The sequence below is a fragment of the Stegodyphus dumicola genome, chromosome 9 (assembly GCF_044657685.1).
Source record: "Stegodyphus dumicola isolate Sdum_Otavi_A_Nest chromosome 9, ASM4465768v1".
Classification (NCBI taxonomy): Eukaryota; Metazoa; Arthropoda; class Arachnida; order Araneae; family Eresidae; genus Stegodyphus; species Stegodyphus dumicola.
Window position 1 is genome coordinate 80,245,938 of NC_140776.1, and position 21,475 is coordinate 80,267,412.

Here is a 21,475-nt window from a genome sequence, read left to right on the forward strand (position 1 = left end):
AACTAATGAACCTAAACCGAACCTTTGAGTTAACTTATTCGGAACTTGAACTCAAAATGTTATTGTAATAGAATGACTTGGAAAAAACAGATTGACGATGAGTCTTTGCTTGGTAATAACTTGAAGTGGTTTTACTGCGAAGTTAGAAAGACGAAACTCGAAGACAGGCGTAGTCTTAAAGTCCACACATAATTTTATTCCTTGATAATAAATTGCTGGAACACATATTCTTTTCAACTGCACATCATCATAGTGGGTGAGCTATGCACGCAACAATTTTATAGAGATTATATTTTTAGAATAATGGAAAATAGCTAGTAGAGACTAAACGACACGTCAGCATCTTAACCTCAAGACAGTTGAAGCAAAATTTCATTCCTCGAAATTTTGATTTCAAGTTCCGAATTAGTTACGTCAAAGTTTCGGTTCAGGTTTCGCATTAGTTACGTTATAGTCTCGTATTTTTAGGAAGCATAAACTAACGAGCTCATGTAGATAGTATGAGGAATTATCCTCAAGTCTTAGACAACAGAAAACAAGAATTTTACATTCTCTGATTCGTTACATCAGGAAATATAAGAGGAAAAGCAAAATCATTGGTTCGTCAGTTCTTCTGAAATCGAGAGGCCTCGACAACAGACACGGTGCAGAACGCTAAAATCTCCTGATATTAGTGGTGAAGTTATGTCTTTTGCACTGTCAACTGGAACGAATTATTGCGTCTGCGATGCCAGAAATATGTCGTGTGACACATCGTAAAAGCTTGGAAGCAGTGACTTGCGGGAACCGCGCACACGATATTCTCAGCTCTGTGTAGTCCTCCGCATTTACAAGGTTCGGTGTTCGAAAAGTTCGGTGATTGGTCTCATAATTAAAAAACCGCGCCGGTTAGGATCTTGCACTCACGCAGACGTAGCGAGAGAAATATCATCTAGAGCCATCTAACGGCCATTTTACGACAGATAAGAGGAAGCGCACGCTATGGGCAGTTTAACACAGTCAGTGTGAGAAAGATTGTCAGTGTGACATGGAGCAACGCATAAACATAAAGTTTTGCTTCAAGTTAGGCAAGACGGTGACGGAGACACATGACATGTTAGTGAAAGTTTACGATCAGGAAGCAGTGAGTAAAAAATATGTTTATGAGTGGTTTAAACGCTTTACAGACGGAAAGGACGATTTCAAAGATGAGCCGCGTCGGGGCGCCCTACAACAAGCATAACTCCAGACAATATGGAACGAGTTCGACGGATGCTTGCGGCAGATCGAAGACTATCTTTAAGAATGATAGCTGGCGAATTGTAGATAAGCCTAGACAGTGTGAGCACCATTGTGCACAAACATTTGCATAAACGTAAGATATGCGCCCGGTTTGTACCGCACTCACTGTCAGACGAGCAAAAGCAATACCGGATGGAAACGTCTGGAGATTTTATCGACATGTGTAACCGAAATCCGCAATTCTTGAAAACAATAATTACAGTGGATGAGTCGTGGTGCTATCAATACGATCTGGAGACCAAGCGGCAACCCATGGCATGGTGTTCAACGTTGTCACCCTCTCCCAAAAAAAAGTCGTTTGACACAATCCAGGATCAAGACGTTGTTGATCGTCTTTTTCGACAGTAAGGTTTGTTCCATCGTGAATTTGTACCCGCGGCTACAACCGTCAATGCGAAATATTACGAGGGGGTTTTGAAACGGCTGCTGCTACGCATACGCCGGATTCGGCCACAGTACCGGAATGGACAGTGGAATCTTCTCCTAATGACAACGCCCGGGCGCTCACTGCGATCCGTGTAACCAAATTCCTCGACAGGCACCACGTTCCAGTTTTGGATCACCCTTCATATTCTCCAGATCTGGCTCCCGCACACTTCTTCCTGTTTCCCCGCCTGAAAGGAGTTCTGAAAGGCCAAAACTTTTCTGACATTACTGAGATCCAACAACGTGTGACAACGGTGCTTCGAGTTATACCGAAAGAAGCGTTTGCAGACAGTTTCCAACAATTGTACACCCGATGTCAAAAGTGTATTGTTGCTAATGGCGAATACTTTGAAGGCCAGTAAAGCTATTTTGCTTGTTTCCTTTTTTTATGGTAAAATTCACCGAACTTTTCGAACACACCTTGTATATGTGTGTGTGTGTATCACATTATAGGCATCTAATGTAACTGGAAGCTTGTGCTTAAATCATGCAAACCCTGTTGGGCTGCTAGTCCGTTATCGGTGAATTTGAAACAATTACAAAGTCGGAAGAAGGTTCAAATCACCTTTTTATTTGATCAAAGCTCAAAATGCCAATTGCACAAAAAGACACAGCTTACGCTACAATCGAACGTTCGCTAACAGAAAGTTAAATTTCAAATGTAGATGCCGCAGTCGGGAAACTATACATAAAATAGACTAATTAAGCTGGCTCAGATATCTACCTCGGCGTATTTTAAAACGTCGGCTAGCAAGATGCTAAAGCCGGAATACAACTTAAGCAGAGCTAGCTCTAGTAACTGCAAGGCGCGGTTGCCAGAAACTCTAATCTAAACTTCAAAACCCTCAGCTATGCAACTAATTTGCATTTTGGTGAGGATTACGGAAATTAGAAAGTATAGTAAAGGCTTAAATCATAATATTTATTGGTTAAATAGCATAAAATACCCTACATCACACTGAGTGACTTTAATAATTTATAATATTAATTTTGAAATTTCTAAATGCTTTTTTATATGTATATTACAGAAAGGTGTTTTAGATATTTTTTTTATTATTCACGTAAAGAAAAATGTATTTCTAAAAATATTTTTGCAAACAACTCAATGTAATTTCTATTTATTATAATAATTACTCTTCGAAATTTTAAAGTATTTAAAATGTAATATTTAGTTTTAAAAAAGCAAAATGATCTCCGGATTGCAGATGAATGTGTATAAAAGGTAAAATAAACAAAATTAAAAACAGTTGCGAAATCTGAAATGTAAGTTTGAATATTTCATTTTAAGGAAATCAAAACTGCAATGAATATTCTTTTTTCTATCCTTTTCATCTTTTTAAAACTCGACAACAGGAAATAGCTTTCTGTAAAATAATATCTTTCCTGCCCAAGAAAAACTGAAACAAAAAAGCTTCCTTTTTAAACTTCTTAACATATTTAAAATAGTATAGCTTTTTTAGTTTACTATGATTTTCGTATGTGGTCGAATAATTCATTTTGCTAAAAAAAATCATAATGGATTTTTGTTTCAATTATTTTAAAAAATTCATTCCAAATAATTGAAGAAGCCTACACTGCACAGAAAAATATAAACTTAAGATTCAAATACATATTTTTTATTTCGTAAATGCATATAAATGTTAAAACTTTTATAACTTTTATGCAACCAGCATCTAAATGAATTAAAAATATTCACATGTCCCATTAAAATTTAATTCAATGTCAGATTTATTTGAAATGGTTGGTTTCTGAACTAGTTGCTAAATAGAACTCGAATTTAAAATTCGTCACTAAATAGTAACGATATCGATATATTTACATTTAATAATGTTTCAGTTTCTGAAAGACTGAAAAACATTCATAGTTAACAGGGATTCTAAAGTATAGTTTGTAGGGATCCGCCATTTCATCTATTAACTAAGCGTTGATGAACCAACTGAACTACTAAGCGAATAATCGATTAGGTCCAAAAACAGAAACGTAAATTTACGAAAGGTTTATTACCCCTTATTGCTCCAAATAAAGATTTACAGATGGCCCTTTTCTAAGGACGTACAGCAAATCCTTCACTTGAACTTAAACTTAAATTGTAAGAAATAAGAACTTAACTAATGACAAACTAAAGATATTTAGCCGAAGCTAATACAATTTCTAAACGAGTTGGCCCGTAATATTAAATTAGCTAGGAAGTTGTCTAAAAACACGTAATACGGCCGAGCGTACTAACAGCTTAAGGAGACGTAGTCAAAAGGCAAACGCACGCTATTCAAGAAATCTAATTCTCTCTCTCGAAGTTAGTGGAACTTCGAATTAAATACTGCTCCTCATTTGCATTTAACGCGATTCTAAAACTCATTCTGGTAAAGAATTGTAAGCTGAAACTGGAAGTGACAGGAAAGTGAGATAAACTTAAAATAACTGTTATAAAATTAGGATAAATCTTACAAGTTGCTAATCTATGAATTAACAGTGATTCTTTAAAAATACCATTTTCCATACTAGTAAAGGAGTTTGTTATTAGTAGTATTAAGTTTAGTTGTATCATTACATTTGTTATTAGTACTACTAAATAAATGTATAACTTGAAACAACGCACTTTTGAAATAGTTTCGTACTTGCTAAACGGTAACGAAAATAGGTACTTTTGTTTCTACTAATTTAAAAAGTTACAAAAAAAAAAAACTTTTCATAAATTATGTTAAACATTAAAAATATCCTTTTAAGGGGAATGTGGATTTATTCCAGAAGACTTTGGAAGATTCCCTGATGCTGCAATTTGCACCTGTTGTAGACGGAGAAGTTTTGCCGCAACATCCGACAATGATGCTTCAGCAGGAAGGTTCTCTCAACAAAGTTCCCATTATAGTAGGAGTGACAAGGGATGAGCTCGAAGTATGGATGACAAAGTGTTAGTAGAAGTGTCTTATAGCGTCTAGATATCATTGCTTTCAATTTTCTAAATTTCGCCTTTGACATTTACTCAAAAGAAAAATCGATGGAAGTTGCAATTTCTTCCATATAATATCAGAGAGAATTTTATTATAATACATATTACTACAACTGTGTTAAATGTAAGATAATCTGTATTATGCTAAGTTTTAATCAATAAACTAGACCGTTGCAAATTATTAATATTGAACATTAGTATACTAATATTCAAGCATTATTTTCAGTATTTAGATGCTAATATTAAAGACACATGACATTTATACATGTATAAAGTCGTATTAAATTTATTTAAATGCTGAAAAACAAATGTATAATTTAAATAGGGATAAAAAAGAATAAGAAAATTTTAATATTCGTAGTATACTGAACATTTGCGGAAAAATTTAATGTTTGCACTACAAAATTCCGTAAATTTCAAGAAAATAATCAGGGACGTTTGCGCCACAATAAAGTTATTACCTTAACTATTAAGAACAATCTGATAATTATAAATTTAATAGTAATTATAAATAGCTATGTATAATTATGTAATAAAGAAAACAGTACATCAGAAGTTTTCGTGATCCATCAGAGCTTGTTTTTTTTTTCTAGTGGGTCCTGCCTGTTAAGCAAAATAAGTTCTATCTTATATCTATCTAGCTATCTATCTATATCTTATATATATATAATATCGGTGCTGACAACGTAAAAAAGTTTAATAAACGTAAACATGAAAAAATATGACGTAAAAACATGAAAAAGTTGGTTAAAAGTTAAAAACTAATACCTTAAAATAATAATAGAAAGTAGTATCTGATGTTTGAAATGTATATGATCAAGATTAAACATACGCAGTGGGAATTTTAAGCAGCAAACAATGTAAAATAAGAAATATCAAAATATTTATTTTGAGGAACAGGAATTCATTCAAAATACATTATTTAACTGATAGTTAAGTTATCTATATATTAACATTTTCTGTATTAAAATGCGAGATTGTTACATGTCGTACGTGTAGGTATAAATGTATGTATGTATGTTTGTGCTTTTGATTCGAAATTTGCACTCGTAGTTAGGAATTGGATTGAAATGAAGGCACAAGCATTACATATCACATATTTCAGGCTTGTTCTTGTGGGATGTCTAAAAACTATGCTTTTTAACACTAACAGAAGCATGAATGATTTTTATTAATAAAGACGAAATCCAATACTTACTCGTGTTTCCGTTTTCTGGTATCTGTTTAAGACTTATATTGTCGAGAGAATTATGAGCTGCAACAGAAGGAAATCGTGTCATGTGAGACTCTTACAGGTGTCAACACACACTTTAAGAGTTTAATTTTAATTAATAAAAGTTATTTTAATTTTTTTTATCAAAAAATTGTAAATGCCTGTAAATATATCAGCATTCAGAGTGCTCTAAAAGGTTGTTATGTTTGTTGTTATTAAAATAAACTTTAACAAAAAGCTTAGAAAGATAGTCTGATATAATTTTATTTTCTTCAACTAAAATTATGTCACTGAAATTTATATATACATACACCATTTAAGCCTCTCGTGATTGTTCAACTTAAAACTATTTCAAATATTAAACATAATTTTCATACGAAAATCAGATTACAAGTTTTTCAAATAAAGCTTTTAATATTTTTTAACGTTCCAAATGTTCCTCTTTAAGTGTTAAAATGTAAGAGTTTTCAGATTACTTAAAAAAATATATATAACATATTTACTTTAGAGAATAAAATGAAAATAATTGCTGATATCAGAATTTTTAACAAGGGAAAGCTAGAGGTTTTATTATTATGTCTGTTTTTATTTCACTTCAATTTAGTGCTTTCGTTTGGGAAAATGATGTCGACTAAATCTGGTGACTTCACATTCCAAATGTAAGTTTAGAAAACGTATTTTTTCCTTTGAAGAAATGTCCACAAATTTTTACGCTTTAAAGGATATGCAACTGTTTTTGTGGCGTCTGAAAATCAGATTTTTTGCTACACTATGTTGAGATAATCAAGGCAACTTGTATTGAAAATTACTTCTTAACATTATCTGACAACAAATGCCATAACCATCATGCCAATATCAAAATACATGCATAGGATTTATTTGTTTGAGAAATAAAATCATCCATGTTAGAGCAATTTTTTTAAGTCTAATTTTACTTCAGTTACACTCTATAACTGTAGCAATAAATTTCAGTCAGGCCATGTTTAAGTTAATAAACAAAGACCAAAACTCAGAAAACATCTCAGTTTCAGACAAGATCAGTTTTTGGCAGAATGTTTATACTGGGTAGAGTTATCATGCTCAGAATTGATTGCGTCTGATTGTGGTTTTACTTTAGTTAATAATACACAGCTTCCTGAACATGCTCAGCTGGCTGCTGAAATCAAAACTCATTAGAGGTATTACAGCTAGTATTTTTATAAAACTCCCGACGTCTCACAATTACAAATTGCTGCAAGCAATTTGTGAAGCAAGAAAATGGTATGAATATGTTAAAATTTTACCATTTGTTTACTTCTTATCGTCAATAAAAAGCAAAATGATTAAATAAATAAAATCAGTAAAGGTTTTCGAGTTACACAATTTTATTAGAAACTCTAGATTTTAAATTACGTTTTAAACAAAGATCCGTGAAAATATTGTTTAAATGCGAATGAAGATAAAATTTAGAAATTACTTACATCTCATTGATAAGGATGGGAAACTGTTAAAAATTTAAAAAGCATTACTTAAGATATTTTACATACGCAGTGATTAGTTTAAATCAATAGCAATCAAACTTTCAGAAGCGTTTACTTCAAGAAAGCTTTAGTATTCAAAAGTACAAAAATAAGACACATCTTAGAAACTAAATTTTTTCTTTTTTTAAATTTTATAGTATTCATGCTATTTTTTTATTTAGCTGATAGAATAATCATTGCCGCAGGACTGTCTTATTCTAGCCTACCAAGACAAAGATCCATCTTCAATCCCTTTCACTAAAGATCTACTCAGGAAGTACTTGCTGCATTTAGTCCGGAAAGATTTCATGTCTGAAATAACAGCCGACGTTTTATTGCATGCTGTGTACACAGAGTACGTATATAGACATGGTACTACTTCTCATCATAAGAAGCGAAGACAACAGCAACATGAGATGAGCAACGGCTCCATGCCTTACTACGAAAACCCTTCATCAGCACTTCCAGATATCAGGACGCTGGGAAAAGTAAGCTTATGTATTTGTTTAATTATTGAGTACCGACTGGAAATCGAGGAAAAAAGATCCCCACCCCACCCAATAAATAATTTGATGTCTCAAATATTCCCTCTGATAATGTTTTAGTATAAAATTCGAAAATCATATAAATATAAAATCGCAGTGCCAAGAAAGGGCCTCGAATTACGTTCCTAATGAAAATTTTAATGTCATATAAATATTCACAAGAATTTTTCAAATTATAGTATGAGACACACATATACGATTTGACTGTTTTGGAGCTTAATCTAAATTCTAGTCTAACCTTCTAGATTGTTAGATAAATATTTGTCCCATGTTAACTAATAGAACAAGGCACTGAGTAAATATAGCAGAAATAACGTAACTGCATAATAATTTATTGTTGACTTCATCTCGAAATACAAAACAAAATTAGCTAACACATATTTGTTTCTGCTTCTCGTGGGGGAAAATGATAACAATGCGTTAAATTATGGATAATTCAAAAGTTTAAGTTTAGATCCTGTACCTTGTTCTGCTAATTGTGTGACTATTTAACATTCGGTCGCAAGGGAAACTCACCAACTGGTAGAAATATAGATCACACAACACAACTTTACTACGACTGACTGAAGTTGATAATTTTCTCTCTTAAACTTAGAACTCTTAATCCGATTTAAAACTTCTCTTATTTATAAATTCTAGTGTAAAGACAAGACTTTTCTATAACAGATAACGCACTAATTAAAGTATTATATTTAATTAGTACATTACCTCTTGTGGAAAAGTCGTATTTATAAATTCTGGTGAAGTAAACGAAACAGTAAGAGTAAAGAAAAGACTTTTCCATAAGAGGTAATGTACTAATTAAAATAAGCCTTACACATATATCGTCGTTTTCATTGCAATAGGTATGTTACAAAAAGTGCAAGATATTTTTATAATGATTATAATGATGTAGCATGTACAAAGATTAGTCAAAACGTAACTTCTTACTATTACTAGTGTAGCTAGTAATAGTAAGCACTAGATAAATAAAATTTAATAGATAGGAGCTATTGTCCTGTAAGATATTTTCTCTCTCCTTCCAGTTTGCCTTCCTGGTATAGTGGTAGCACACTCGGGATTTGAGTTCCAGCAAGGGCATTGCTCATTTTTTATGTCTTCTGTTTCAAAATAACCTAATGACTTTAGAGTCCTTTGCCGCTTAACCTATACCCAATTTTTATTTGTTACTATTGCAAGTAAGCCACCATGACTGATTAGCCTTATATCGTACTAGGTTAACGTGCAGTAATCGAATTCTTCTACAAATATGGAAATAGCTCAGAAACATCTAGTCTTAATAAGCTGTTTCTAGTCTATGGGAATAAACGATAAATATAAATAGTATGTGTGTCGATGACTTTTGAGGTTCTGGTGTGGTTGGTAATTGCAAACATAGGACCAGCCCGGTGAGGTAGATCTTCTTCCGTTACAACTGAAAAAAATGCATCAGTTATAGAGAAACTTAATCAAAATGATAACTGCATCACAATGAGATCATAGAGCATACTGATATGTCAAAAGTTCCGCTTTAGCGCTAATTCAACGAGGATACGAAAAAATGTATGTTTTCTGGTTTCCACGGCTTTCAACAACAGAGATGATGTAAGGATAAGGAAGAATGTATGTGATAATCTTCTGCAAAGTTAGTATTGTTTATATTGTTTTCGTAGAGTCATATGATAAAACCCGACATGTGATGAACCTGAGAGTAAAAGGTAGTCGTGTGGTAATCTTGTAATGTGCATTCGTGTCGTGGGGAAGAAAAAAAAAAAAAAAAAAAAAAAAAAAAGATGATTGCATTGCAGTAAAGCAAATGGATCATATATTGAGTGACATATCCAAAGGAAAAATTAATCAATATTTCTATTTATAAAATTTCATTTTTCTAGTGTTTACCATTACCGAGCTACAATAGATTATGCTTTACTTTTTGATCGACTTTTGAAGTATTTTTTTTTTTGTATGACCTTTTACGGTAGCATTAATGATCAATTAAAACAGCTAGAGCACGATTATAATTGTCAAGCATACAGAAAAGTGTAGGGGTCAGTAAAGCTTTCCCGTTACAACAATGAATTTTAATATTCTGCCATTAAAACTCTCCCATATATAAGGCTACTGTGTAAGCACTTTGATTTCGTCAAATACTTAAGCAAGCAGCTACTGAATTCCGCATTTGTAGATTTCTATTACAAAAGAGGTAAAACTGTTTTGCGCGTCATATAAAGACCCTTAAATTCACAAAGTCACATTTAATTCACAAAGTCACATTTCAAAGATTCACAAAGTGGTCGGTACTTCCAGTGGGCACTGAAGCGCTCTAAGGTGACAACTGAAACTCTAAGTTAGAGGAGAGGAGTAACATAGGTATAGCCGGAGGACCTTAAAAAAAAAGAGTGTTTACATTGTAGTACTCGAAAGTACCGTAGGTTACTTTTTAGGAAATATACTCACATCTGATAGCTGCAATCATAACATGATCCATTTCATGTCTTGATTTACTACCTGTTTTTATTAGAAGCAGGTTTACATGGCTCGTCAATGCCAAGAGCATATAGGCGTATGTAGAAAAGCAGTGGCTGTACCTGAATTTTTAAAGGCATGTCTTGCACTTCCGTAGAAGGAAAGTACCTTTAACTACTGCATTATCATGTATCCAACCTGTTAGATGCACGTTTCCAAGTTTTCCAACTTATTTCTTGAGATTTTGAAAGACGAAAAAGCGGCTTCAATAACTGACTTGATAAAATTAAACATATATAACAGACCTTTGACATATTTTTAATAAATTCATAGTGAATTGAACCCTCAGCTCCAGGGTGATAATTTGAATCTAATGAAAACAAAAATTAAATATCTGTGTTTGCGGAAAAGTTTCCGATGCATGAAAGAAATTCGAGACTGCAAGAGTTTACAAATTTTTCACCTATAGAAATAAATGACGAAGTAAACTTCACTATTGTTTATGAAAGCTATGGAACTGGACATCAAAAGAGATTTCTAATAATTTTGAAAATGAGTATACCTGAGCCTTTAGGAACAATTTTCTTATGAAATTTCAAAAGCATCTCTGAATTTAGAAGAATTAATTAAGAACAAATGAATACTTCAAACTTAAATTTAATCCAATAAAATACCAGCAGTTTTTGCTACTTTATTTTAGTATACAGAATATTCTAAAAGAACTTTGTTGTAGTCTCTATACCTTATTTAGTAAAAATCGGGTTTACAGCAGTAACTTATTTTGTTACAGGTTTAGTTCGTATTCCTATTCTTTCTGTCATGAAATATGTCTGTGTACAAGTATTTATTGTTAAATTCATAAATGTATAAGCAACTTAATCTTACCATTATTTTTTTATTTTCTTACGTATTTTTATAATAAATAGTGAAGTGAATTCATAGAAGGTATTAAAAATTTTTTTAAGTGGGCGGGGATCAAAAAAATTTGAAAAACATGCTTTTTGAGGTGCAATGCTCCATCAAACACAATTTAAATTGTATCATTTTTAATCTATTAACGCAAACCTTCCTTTCACTATTTCACTATATATTAGAACTTATAAATTTAGCTTTGGTCGCACCCTCTCCCCCGCTCACCTGGTGGGATTGACCGCTAGTAATATACAAAAATGAGAAATTTATTTGGATGCTTATTACTGAATTAAAAATCAAAAGATCAGTTGATGAATTGGGAATTTTGTATGCAGTTAAGAAATGGTTTTGTATGGAGAACAGAGCGCGTGCAATCCTCAGCTTGCTAGACAAATATATGGAATATTTTTATGGATGTGATTGCTTGCTTAAATGAACTGGACATAATTCCGAAAACCAAAAGCAGATGCAAAGAATATTTCATACTGGGACAACATTCGAAAATAAATTGAAATTCTGAAAATCTCACATTATGAGCAGCAGTTTACTTCATTCTGGATCTCTGTCTAGACAAAATTAGTTGAAGGAGAAAAGGTGCGCGGCATTGTTTGCCATTTTAGGTTAAGAGTTTGAGACCAGATTTCAAGATTTCAGAACGAACAACTGCATTTCATTGTACTTGAGCTTGTATACAGAATGTATTAATTTACAAATAGATACGCAAAGTAAAGAAAATTCATAGTGGACTCATAGTGGACTTTTTGTTAACTTTTACCTATCTAAAGAAAATCTCCATCATTTTGCTGACATATCCGATTAATGATGTCAGTTTTTAAACCATACCTAGAATTGTAATAAAGTTTTCTTCCATGTGAACATCTAAAAGATAAACAAGAAGAACAATTTCAAACCTTTGTGACTGCTAGTATATGTGTCATTGCAGATATATATAAATTGATATTCAAAACAGAGCCATTTGAATGTTCATACATTTTCCTAACTCTCATTGCTACTTAGAAGATATGCATTAAATTTCTTCTAAACATCTGTAATGAAACTCTTATAATTGCTTCAGCGAAAACGGTCATTGGCTTGGAAATAATACGAAACCAATCTCTTGGCTTGATTACCGGACCAGTTACCTACTTTTACCATGCAGTTGGCCAATTAAACTAAACTCAGTTGAACACGAATTTTGGAAAACTGCTGTAAGTCTGCTAGAGAAGCCTCGGAGACTCCCTCATAATGACTACTGGAACATAGTTTCAGGAATACCAGACACATAAAGACACAGTATGGAATCAATTACTGTTGCAAAATTATCTATTCTATTGTAAAACTTCTCGATACTCCTGGAGAACATGATTGTTAATGAAGCCGTGGTACCCTTAGATCTCAGTAACATCCAAAGGAATCTTGAATTCGTCCGAAAATTAATGAGATGTATGGCTTCGCAGACATCATTCATCTTTGCTACGCAATATGCTACCACCATAGGTTTCCCATGATAGCCAGACATAGGGGTCTGTGCACTTCAAATACAAATAAACTACACATTTATTTGTATTTGAAATGAAGGTCGTTACCCAGAGAATCAGTGGACTCGCGTATATCCTGACTGTTCAGTGAAAAGCAGGAATATAGGTGCTGAAGCTTGTTTACATAGCAAATTTTTTTTTCTTTGAAAAAGGTTGATTTTCTTTGATTTCCAATTGGTGTTAACACCACTAGTTTTGATAGTGAATAGAGAGCAATTCATATGGACTTGCGACAGCTTTGCTACCTAAAATCTTTTTCTCAAAAGCTATCATCCTGTCGCACTCTAGGTCTGTCTTTCGGAATCTTTCCAGAAACCACACTTACAGCTGAAAACATACACTGCTGGCCATTAAAATTGCAACACCAGAAAGGAATGATCTGACGAATGTCAAAACCATGTGAAAGGAAGAAGAGGTTGGGATATGCAAATGATTAGTATTTCAGCGCATTTAGACAACACAGGAGGGAGAGACGACATCGGAAGAACTGCATAAAAGAAAAGTTGTATAATGGATTTCTCACTCGGAAAGCTTTTTGTAAGGTCGCACTTTTCTCAGAATATCGTATTACGCCTGTAATAATAATAAGAAATGCTTACCAACAAGTGTCAGAATTCGATAGAGGCAGGATCGTTCCCTATCGAGAGTGTGGATTATCATTCCAAGATATCGCCCATTGCACTGGTCGATTTCAAACGAATGTGATGCGAATATGAAATCAATCGGTTGTTGAGGGTCATACTGAACAGCATGCAGGATCTCAGTGTCCTCCCATTACTAACGCCCGAGAGGACAGACATACTCTGAGGTCGGCTCTACAAAACCGTATAACCACATCACGGACCATTAATCAGGAAATGGGCATGTTTGCAGCACACCCAATATCTGATCGTACGGTGTGTCGACGTTTCTAGCAGCGTGACCCATCAGCATTACGGCCATTCCTTTGGCTTTCCTTGACACTGCAGCATAGAGAAAGACGCGACTATGGTGGAACGAACGACAAAGCTGGATACAGGAATGGCAAAATGTCGTCTTTTCAGACGAGTCCCAGTTTTGCTTGCAGTATTTTGATAACCATATACGTGTCTGGAGGCTCGTCACGTCTCCCATTTGCATTCGATATCGGCATAGGGGCACTGTACCTAGTGCGATGATTTGAACAACCCTTGGGTACACGACCGCACATCTCTAGTTCGGATCGACGGTAATTTGAACTCAGATCGGTATATTTCTGACATCTTACGTCCAGTTGTTGTGCTCCATCTTCGAGACCTGCGAAACACCATCTTCCAATAAGATAATGCAAGACCACATATTGCACGCCGTGTTCTGACCTTCCTCGATACACAGGGTACCCGATTACATGGGGTGCCGAGAGACAGGCCCATCAGCCCTCTCCAGCTAACACGGCTGATGAAGTGTAGCATAAACTTGAAGTGATGTGGAATGTGTTGCTCGTTTCTGTCGCCGAGTTCGAATCCATGCCTAAGTAGGTAAGGGCCGTTTTAGCTGTCTAGTATGGCAGTTGTTTCTATTAATTTCACACCCTTGTAAATTCCAAATTGCTTAAAAACTTAATCATTTTGTCTTCATGCCATACTATTTACATACAATAAATATCATTTTCTATTTGCTTTGCTTCATGATGTTCCAATTTTAATGGCCAGCAGTTGTATTTATGAATCCCGACGTCTTTTGGATATTCTTACCTACTCATTAGCACGACAGTGGATGCCAGTATATTGAGGAGTACAGGAAAACAAGAGTATGGATTTCTCAGCGAAAACGAAACTACTGCCCTCCAAAAACACGAAAGTTTTATGAATTTTCGTTCTGCCAAAGAAATAATAAACTTGGAATACTAATAAATTCATGAAAACTAATAAACATGGAATTGATCAAGATTCAAATTTTTGCATAAAAGTTAGGAGAAATGCTTGGCAAAGTTTTCTGGGTAAAAAGTACAGTATCTCTGTTCCTCTAAGTGCTATAACTGTGGCATCACTCGGTCTTTTGATTGAGCACGATTGTCTTAATATTAATCTTTTTTATATTAGATTCGAGAATTCTATACTGTGTTCTATTTATGACTCTGGACAACTTAGACCGAAAAACATCTAAATAAGTGTACTGAATTTCTAGTTTAAATTTTGTAAACCAAAAGTACTAGGAAGCAAGATGGATCATGGCTAAAGGGCCAAAAGCCAGACATTTGTGTTTACGAACAGATTTTTTTTTCCTAATAAATATATTCTGAATTAAAAAGTAAGTCTAATTTTAACAGATGCAATAATAGTATAGATTACTGTCGCGTCATAAATTATTACTACGTTATATCCTTGATCCAGATAATCAACAAATAATGCAAGGGACAAACGCAGTTCTATTTTCTTGTTAGTGGTCCGTGCATACGTGTAGGAAAATGGACGAGCCACATATTAAAGACACCGCAATCAAGGCATGTATAATCTGCCTTTATTACGATATACAACACTTCTTCACCAACAGGAATGATTATCTGAAGAAAGGTTTATGGCGGAAATTCTCATTGCAGTTGAGTGCAACATTCATCTTTGCTACGCAATGTGCTCGGTTTCCTATAATAGCCAAACATAGTGGTCTACTATTATCATAGCAGTGTAATATTTCAGTGAAACGAGACAACACGATGCCATGATATGTTACAATCAGTGATGTAATATGCATATGAAATCAGTGCCACATTATGTATATAATTAGTTCATTTTCTCAAAACACTCTCAGATATTTTTAACAAGGTGCAACTTGACCCTATAAGATGGGCTCTTTCAAGAGTGCCTCCGTAATTTCTCTATTCTCAGTTTTCATTACGCTTCTTGGTATATTTTCTTTCTTTTTTAAATCAAAGAGTATTTTTTGTGTACTGAAAATTATTTCAAACTTGAAATTTTAAGTAAACTAATTATTTCAAACTGTAAACTAATTACATGTAACTTTTTACTTATAATTTACCTTCATCGTAAATTTTCGAGTTAGAATTAATTTCCAATTATATTTGATATTACCATAAGGCACAGCATAAATGTAATGCAAATATAATTTAAGCATGTAACCATCCTTATATGCTTTAATTTTAAAAGCAATTTAGTTATTATCACAAGACCTTTTATTTTTATTTTTCAATGCTATAAATTAAAAGAATAAAAGAAAGAATCTATCTGTTTTCCAGATTATCAGCGACATCGATCTGAAGGCACCATCTGTAAAATTAGTGAATTTGTTGTCACTTCACTCCAGTGTATCAGTCTACATGTATGAATTCGATTATGCTAGTTCTGATGATGTCATCGTCACCAAGTATGTAGGTGCGAACAATACGTGGGTAGGTGAGTCGCAGATGAAGGTATTTGCTACTACATCTAACCCATTTTTCTTTCTTTGATATTTTAATTCATTTCATGGCATAAAAAATTTCGAAAAATTTTAAATAAACATTAATATGCAAATATATATGAATTCATTGTAGAGCGATTAGATTTGTCAAATCAGGAAACTGGAAAATAAGCTATGCTCTTCTTGGGATTCGAACTCTGGACCTTCCTTTTGCTAGTTGGACGTGCTTTCCAATTACACCAGAAGAGTGAAAAAATACCTTACATACCTCAACTTAAAGAGCGGCTGAGGATGGGAAACCCACTCACCAAATTCTGGAAGTAGAGAATTAATGTCCAGAACATTTTAATTTGGGCGCCAGAATAGAATCGTAGAATTTTTCAAAGATGGAAACATGAAAATTATGTAGTGCCCTGCCCTGGATTCGAACTTCGGACCATCGATTACTAGCCGGACGTACTACTAATTACAAAATAAAGGCGTGTGGGAAGAAGAAAGAAAATACTTTACATTCTTCCCAAGTTAAAAGGAGATATTATGGACAAAGAATATGTATGTTAAGAACGAAAGCTTCGCCAAAGCAGGGGTTTCTCTGTCAGACCGCAGAGGAGGAAAATACTCTAAGTTTACTTTACATAAACTATCCAACCAGCCTACGTGTTCCCCCACCCCCGCATGTGCGAAATAACTGTCAAACCGATGCCGAAGCAGATCCAGCCTTAGTACCTTTTTGCACATGCGCAAAATAGTTGTCGATCCGCTATCGAATGTCGAAGGTCACATTTGTCAAGCCTTTAAAATTCTGCGGTACCATTTTCTTCCTCTCTGCATCGCTGTAAATCAAATCAGTGACCTGCACAAGTAGATTAATTAATTTATTATTTATTTTGATTAACAAAATCCAAGAATTCCGAGTTTAAATTATCTCGAAACGTCTTGTCAAAGAACGAATCCTCTAAGTCCTTAAATTTTTCACCATATTCTTCAGTTTCCTGTACACTTGGCGATTTGGCGATGAGAATTTGTCCCTTCTCTATATTACGGCGCAGTAGTCAAACTAGTTTACATTACGTCTAAAGAAGCTTTTCTTGTTTACATTCACGTTCTTTGCTGGGGAGGCGGCGAACCAATCACTATTCTTCGTTGCGAGGAATTATCGCCCACCACAAGTTAATTCGAGCGCCACTCGTACAGTCATTTCAAATTTTTCAGCTGAAAAAGTGAAAAATTAGTTATGCCCTCGCCGGGACAACGAGCTTTGCGAGAGCTAACCAGACGTGCTCTCCAATTACACCACGAAGGCACGCAGAAAGGAAGCAAAACTTACAACTTGAGTGATGAATTCACATGATAGAGATATGATGCAATGAAATGCTGTAATTTGAATATATAAGAAGACTGAATTTCATAAAACTGTCATTTAAACAAGTAAGTGATACGCTCAAATAATATCTAACGGTAAAACTATTTATTGAAGACTGAACTAAATTTTTATTATTAAATGATAATGCACTGATTCATACTAATTCAAATTTATCATAAACATTTTGGTGTGGAACTTTTTCGTTTTCGTCGGATCTGTTAAACAATTTCCATGCGATAAGGCTTGCTACAAATTAGTTTTCATGCTGTTATACTACTGTACCGGCAACTTAAAAATTAAAGTTTAAAGACAGTTTGAAAAACTATTTGCGTCCTATAATTAGTAGTGATGAACTAAGAAACTTTTATTAAGATTAATTTGTTTAGAATAATTTAATATCTAACTTTTAAGTGATTTCCCAGCAATAAACTAATAAATTTGATGTAAGCGAATAATATAGTTCGAAAAAATATTAAGTTTCTACCGTTATTAACTGTTTAGTTGAAAATATTTTGTTTCAATAACTTGAAATATTAAAATAAATTTTAGTATTAAAGCTACTAAGTATAAAATATCTAACGGAAAGTTCTTTTTACCCTTTATGGAACTAAAATGGATTATTCATCAATTCAGCTGGATTGGAACCAAACTGGATATTTATAATTGGGACTAAAAGGAGACCTTGGTTTGATTCCAAATATTCATTGGGGAAAACTAACTATATTTTAGCCTTCATATTATGTTTTTCGACTGTGTAATATCAATTAAATAAACCTATTTTAGTATTTTGGCAAAGAAGTGATTCCTAAATGTATGTGTACTTTATTAAAAATTACATTGATATGTTAGCTATTTAATTAAGGTAGATGCTCAGAAAAACAGATCTTACAAGCTACTTTTTTGAACCTCTTAGATTTTTAAGAATAAAATTAATAAACATTCTGTCCAAAGGGTGTTAGTGCAGATCATAATAATACCTAAAAATGGAAACTTATCTGGATGTTGTTACTGAATCATGCAAACATCAGGGACAAATCGATCCAGAATTTTTTACATAGTTCAGCAATGATTTCACCTTGAACACAGGCCATGACCCTCTATTTGCTCATATGTGACCCTTGGCATTATGGATGCTGCCCGCGTCCTGTGAGCAAAACGAGAACAGATGGAGAAAACTGTTCGAAATACTTTTAGTGGATATGACTTCTTACTTGAAATGAATTAAGAATTCTTCCTAAAACCAAAAGAAACTGCAGCTGTTGTTTCAAAGAAGAACAGGTTCGAAGCTGTACTGAAATTCAGACAATCTCAATTTCAGTTTAATTTCGCTTTTTCATTGAATTCATCATTTTTTAGCTTACAGGCTTCTTTATGAAATTTTCCTCAAATTACAGATAGTAAAATTTAATTGTTCAACAAGCTAAAATTTAATGCTTTCGAAAATATTAATTTGACATAACTGATGAATGTTTTGAATCGCTATTCGAATTGCTTGACCATCTAATTACGGCACAGAACACTTGCTTTAGGATATAGGCCGAGAAATGAGATATGATGGGAAAGTCATTGACTCACACTGATGTTAATAAAGTATAATGCTAGTTTATTAGAATTGATACTTTATCAAAGGTTAAATTAAAAAACTATAAAGCAAGGGAGCATAAATAATAAAATTCTGAACCAGAACTATAAAAAAGTATCCAAAAAATTATTTCTGTGTAATATTATAGAATTCTATAAGATCCTTCTTTATTTTAATTCTATTTTTAGTTAATGATTTAGCTCAATAAAAATAGGAACCTAAGTACGCACAAAATTAATGTATAGAGACTCACTTTAGTAGCATAAACTCGTGAGCTCTAAAACGACTATAGAGGAATAATTCTGTCTTAAAACTGCGGACCGACAAAATCAAAAGGATGGTGTAAATAGCGCTTACACAAAGAAGTAATAATGACCCATCTTGGTTTCTAGAAGCCAACATTTCTGGCTTGACTTAAACAAGTAATGCTGAACTAAAATGAAGTATAGTTAGATTAACCTAACGGCTCACAAGATAAAGTAACGCGCAGGAAAGCTCTGATTTGTAGAAAACCGGTGAGACAAGATTGACATTGCTAATGGCTAGAAGCACTCAACGCCACAGAATCAAATCTCTATTTAGTCACGGTAACAACGTGGCCTCAGGAAGGCAGAACACGCTCTAAAATCAACTTGCGAAAGATTCGCTCGCTTAAATAGCACTTCTTTGACCCTCAATTTGAATAAACGCGTGCTATCTTATTTACATTCTGGCATGAAACCTGGTGAGAAGAATAGCAACAGAAAAGTTACTTTAACTCCGAATTAACTATTAGGCAAAAATAAACAGATAAATCCTCACAAATGTTGCGTTGAAAGATTACTTGCATAACTGATGCCCTATTTTATCACAGGCTTGAAAAATGTCTTAACGACAAATCTACCTTCCATTTACGCCCCTGTCAATTCTTTTTACACTGTAATAGTCGAAAATAGTCTAGAATGTTTTAGAGCATACAATGCTTTCAAACTCACATGAAATCAAACTCAAATTCTGCAATCTTTGATCTATTCTTCAGCATTCTATCATGTATCATTTTAAATCAACTGCTGTGTAACACAAGAACTGAACTATGTTATCACTGCATAGCCCGTATCTCTGCGGAAGAAGTTGCAAACCAATCGTTGGCGGCGGCCAGTTCTGAGTCAGCAATGTGAGATAAGGAGTTAATCATTTACTCACGATACTTTTTTTAATTTTATCATTATTATATATTTGTAGTTTTGTTAATTTTTTTAACTCCATGCTAAGCTTTCTAATCATATCCATCAATTTAATATTATATCTAGCTCAACTTCTTTTTTTTTTTTTTTTTTTTTTTTTTTTTTTTTTTTTTCAAATTTAATTAAGTGCTTGAAATAAGGAAAAATCAGTAGCTATTATTTCTGAAAAGGCGTTGAATCAATCTACTCATACTAATGAGTAAATTCAGGATGAAGCTAGAGGCGAAATGAAGCTGCATTGATATATAACTATTAATAGTTTTAATCTTTTAAAACTCAAATATAAATCTCTCTTCAGAAATTTAGAATTAATGACGGAAAACTATGATGAACTAGCAAAATAAGGAAGTAAGATAAAAATTAAGTACAACTTTTAATATGTGCTGTCAGTTTATAATGAAGCAATCAGTACTTCTTTTAGAGTTCTTTTATGAATCGAAATTACAAATTATTTTTAAATAAAATATAAAAAACCACGTTTAAAATAGGTTTTTTCAACTATTTTGCATTTTACAACCTAATTTTACTGTTTTACTGTTTCTCTAAAAGCCTGAAAATTTGCTTTTGTGTTTATGTCTAGTTATCAAGCTTCAGTGTTTCTACTGGAATAGTAAACGTTGACTTAAATACTAAAATCAAATATGAAGATATATTAGAAATAACTTTTGATGATTTAAAACTGACTTAACAGATTTAGGGAATAATTAATAATGGCTATGAAATCGTCTAATCTTTGAAAATAACTTTATGTTCGAAGAGTCCTCGAAAGATCATGTCGCGTAATGAAATGTGCAGTAATTGATTTTGATCGTTAAAAGACGTTATCATAGTCTCCATGGGAGAAATGCGTGTAATGACAATATACGCATATACGCTAATCCAGGATAGTCCAGATTGTGTTGGGACAGGGACGAGAATAGCTTTTAATGTTCATAACACTGACAACCATTTCAATTAAAAATAGCCTTATGTTGTGATGTGAACACTTACTTTATTACAGTTCTATCACACTTTTCTTGTCACATCTGATTTTTCTTACGAAGAGCGCGACGGCCAGCATATGACAAATACCAGAAGTGGCATTTTCTAGTACTTCCAGGAATGGCAAGATGGCTGAGGAAAATTT

General features: G+C 33.4%; 1 protein-coding gene across 5 annotated transcripts in view; it reads left to right on the plus strand.

Moving 5' to 3' along the window:
• The window catches only part of LOC118190485 (liver carboxylesterase-like), a 118,020-nt gene that overhangs the window by 77,211 nt on the left and 19,334 nt on the right, over window positions 1-21,475 (plus strand). The window contains exons 6-8 of one of the 5 annotated variants that reach the window (XM_085823662.1): window positions 4,432-4,599; window positions 7,573-7,854; window positions 16,018-16,174. In XM_085823662.1, coding sequence (XP_085679788.1) covers window positions 4,432-4,599; window positions 7,573-7,854; window positions 16,018-16,174 — 607 coding nt within the window. Of the gene's footprint in view, window positions 1-4,431; window positions 4,616-7,572; window positions 7,855-16,017; window positions 16,175-21,475 lie in introns of all 5 variants that reach the window. The other 4 variants (XM_085823664.1, XM_085823665.1, XM_085823661.1 and 1 more) reach the window with 4 other exon arrangements.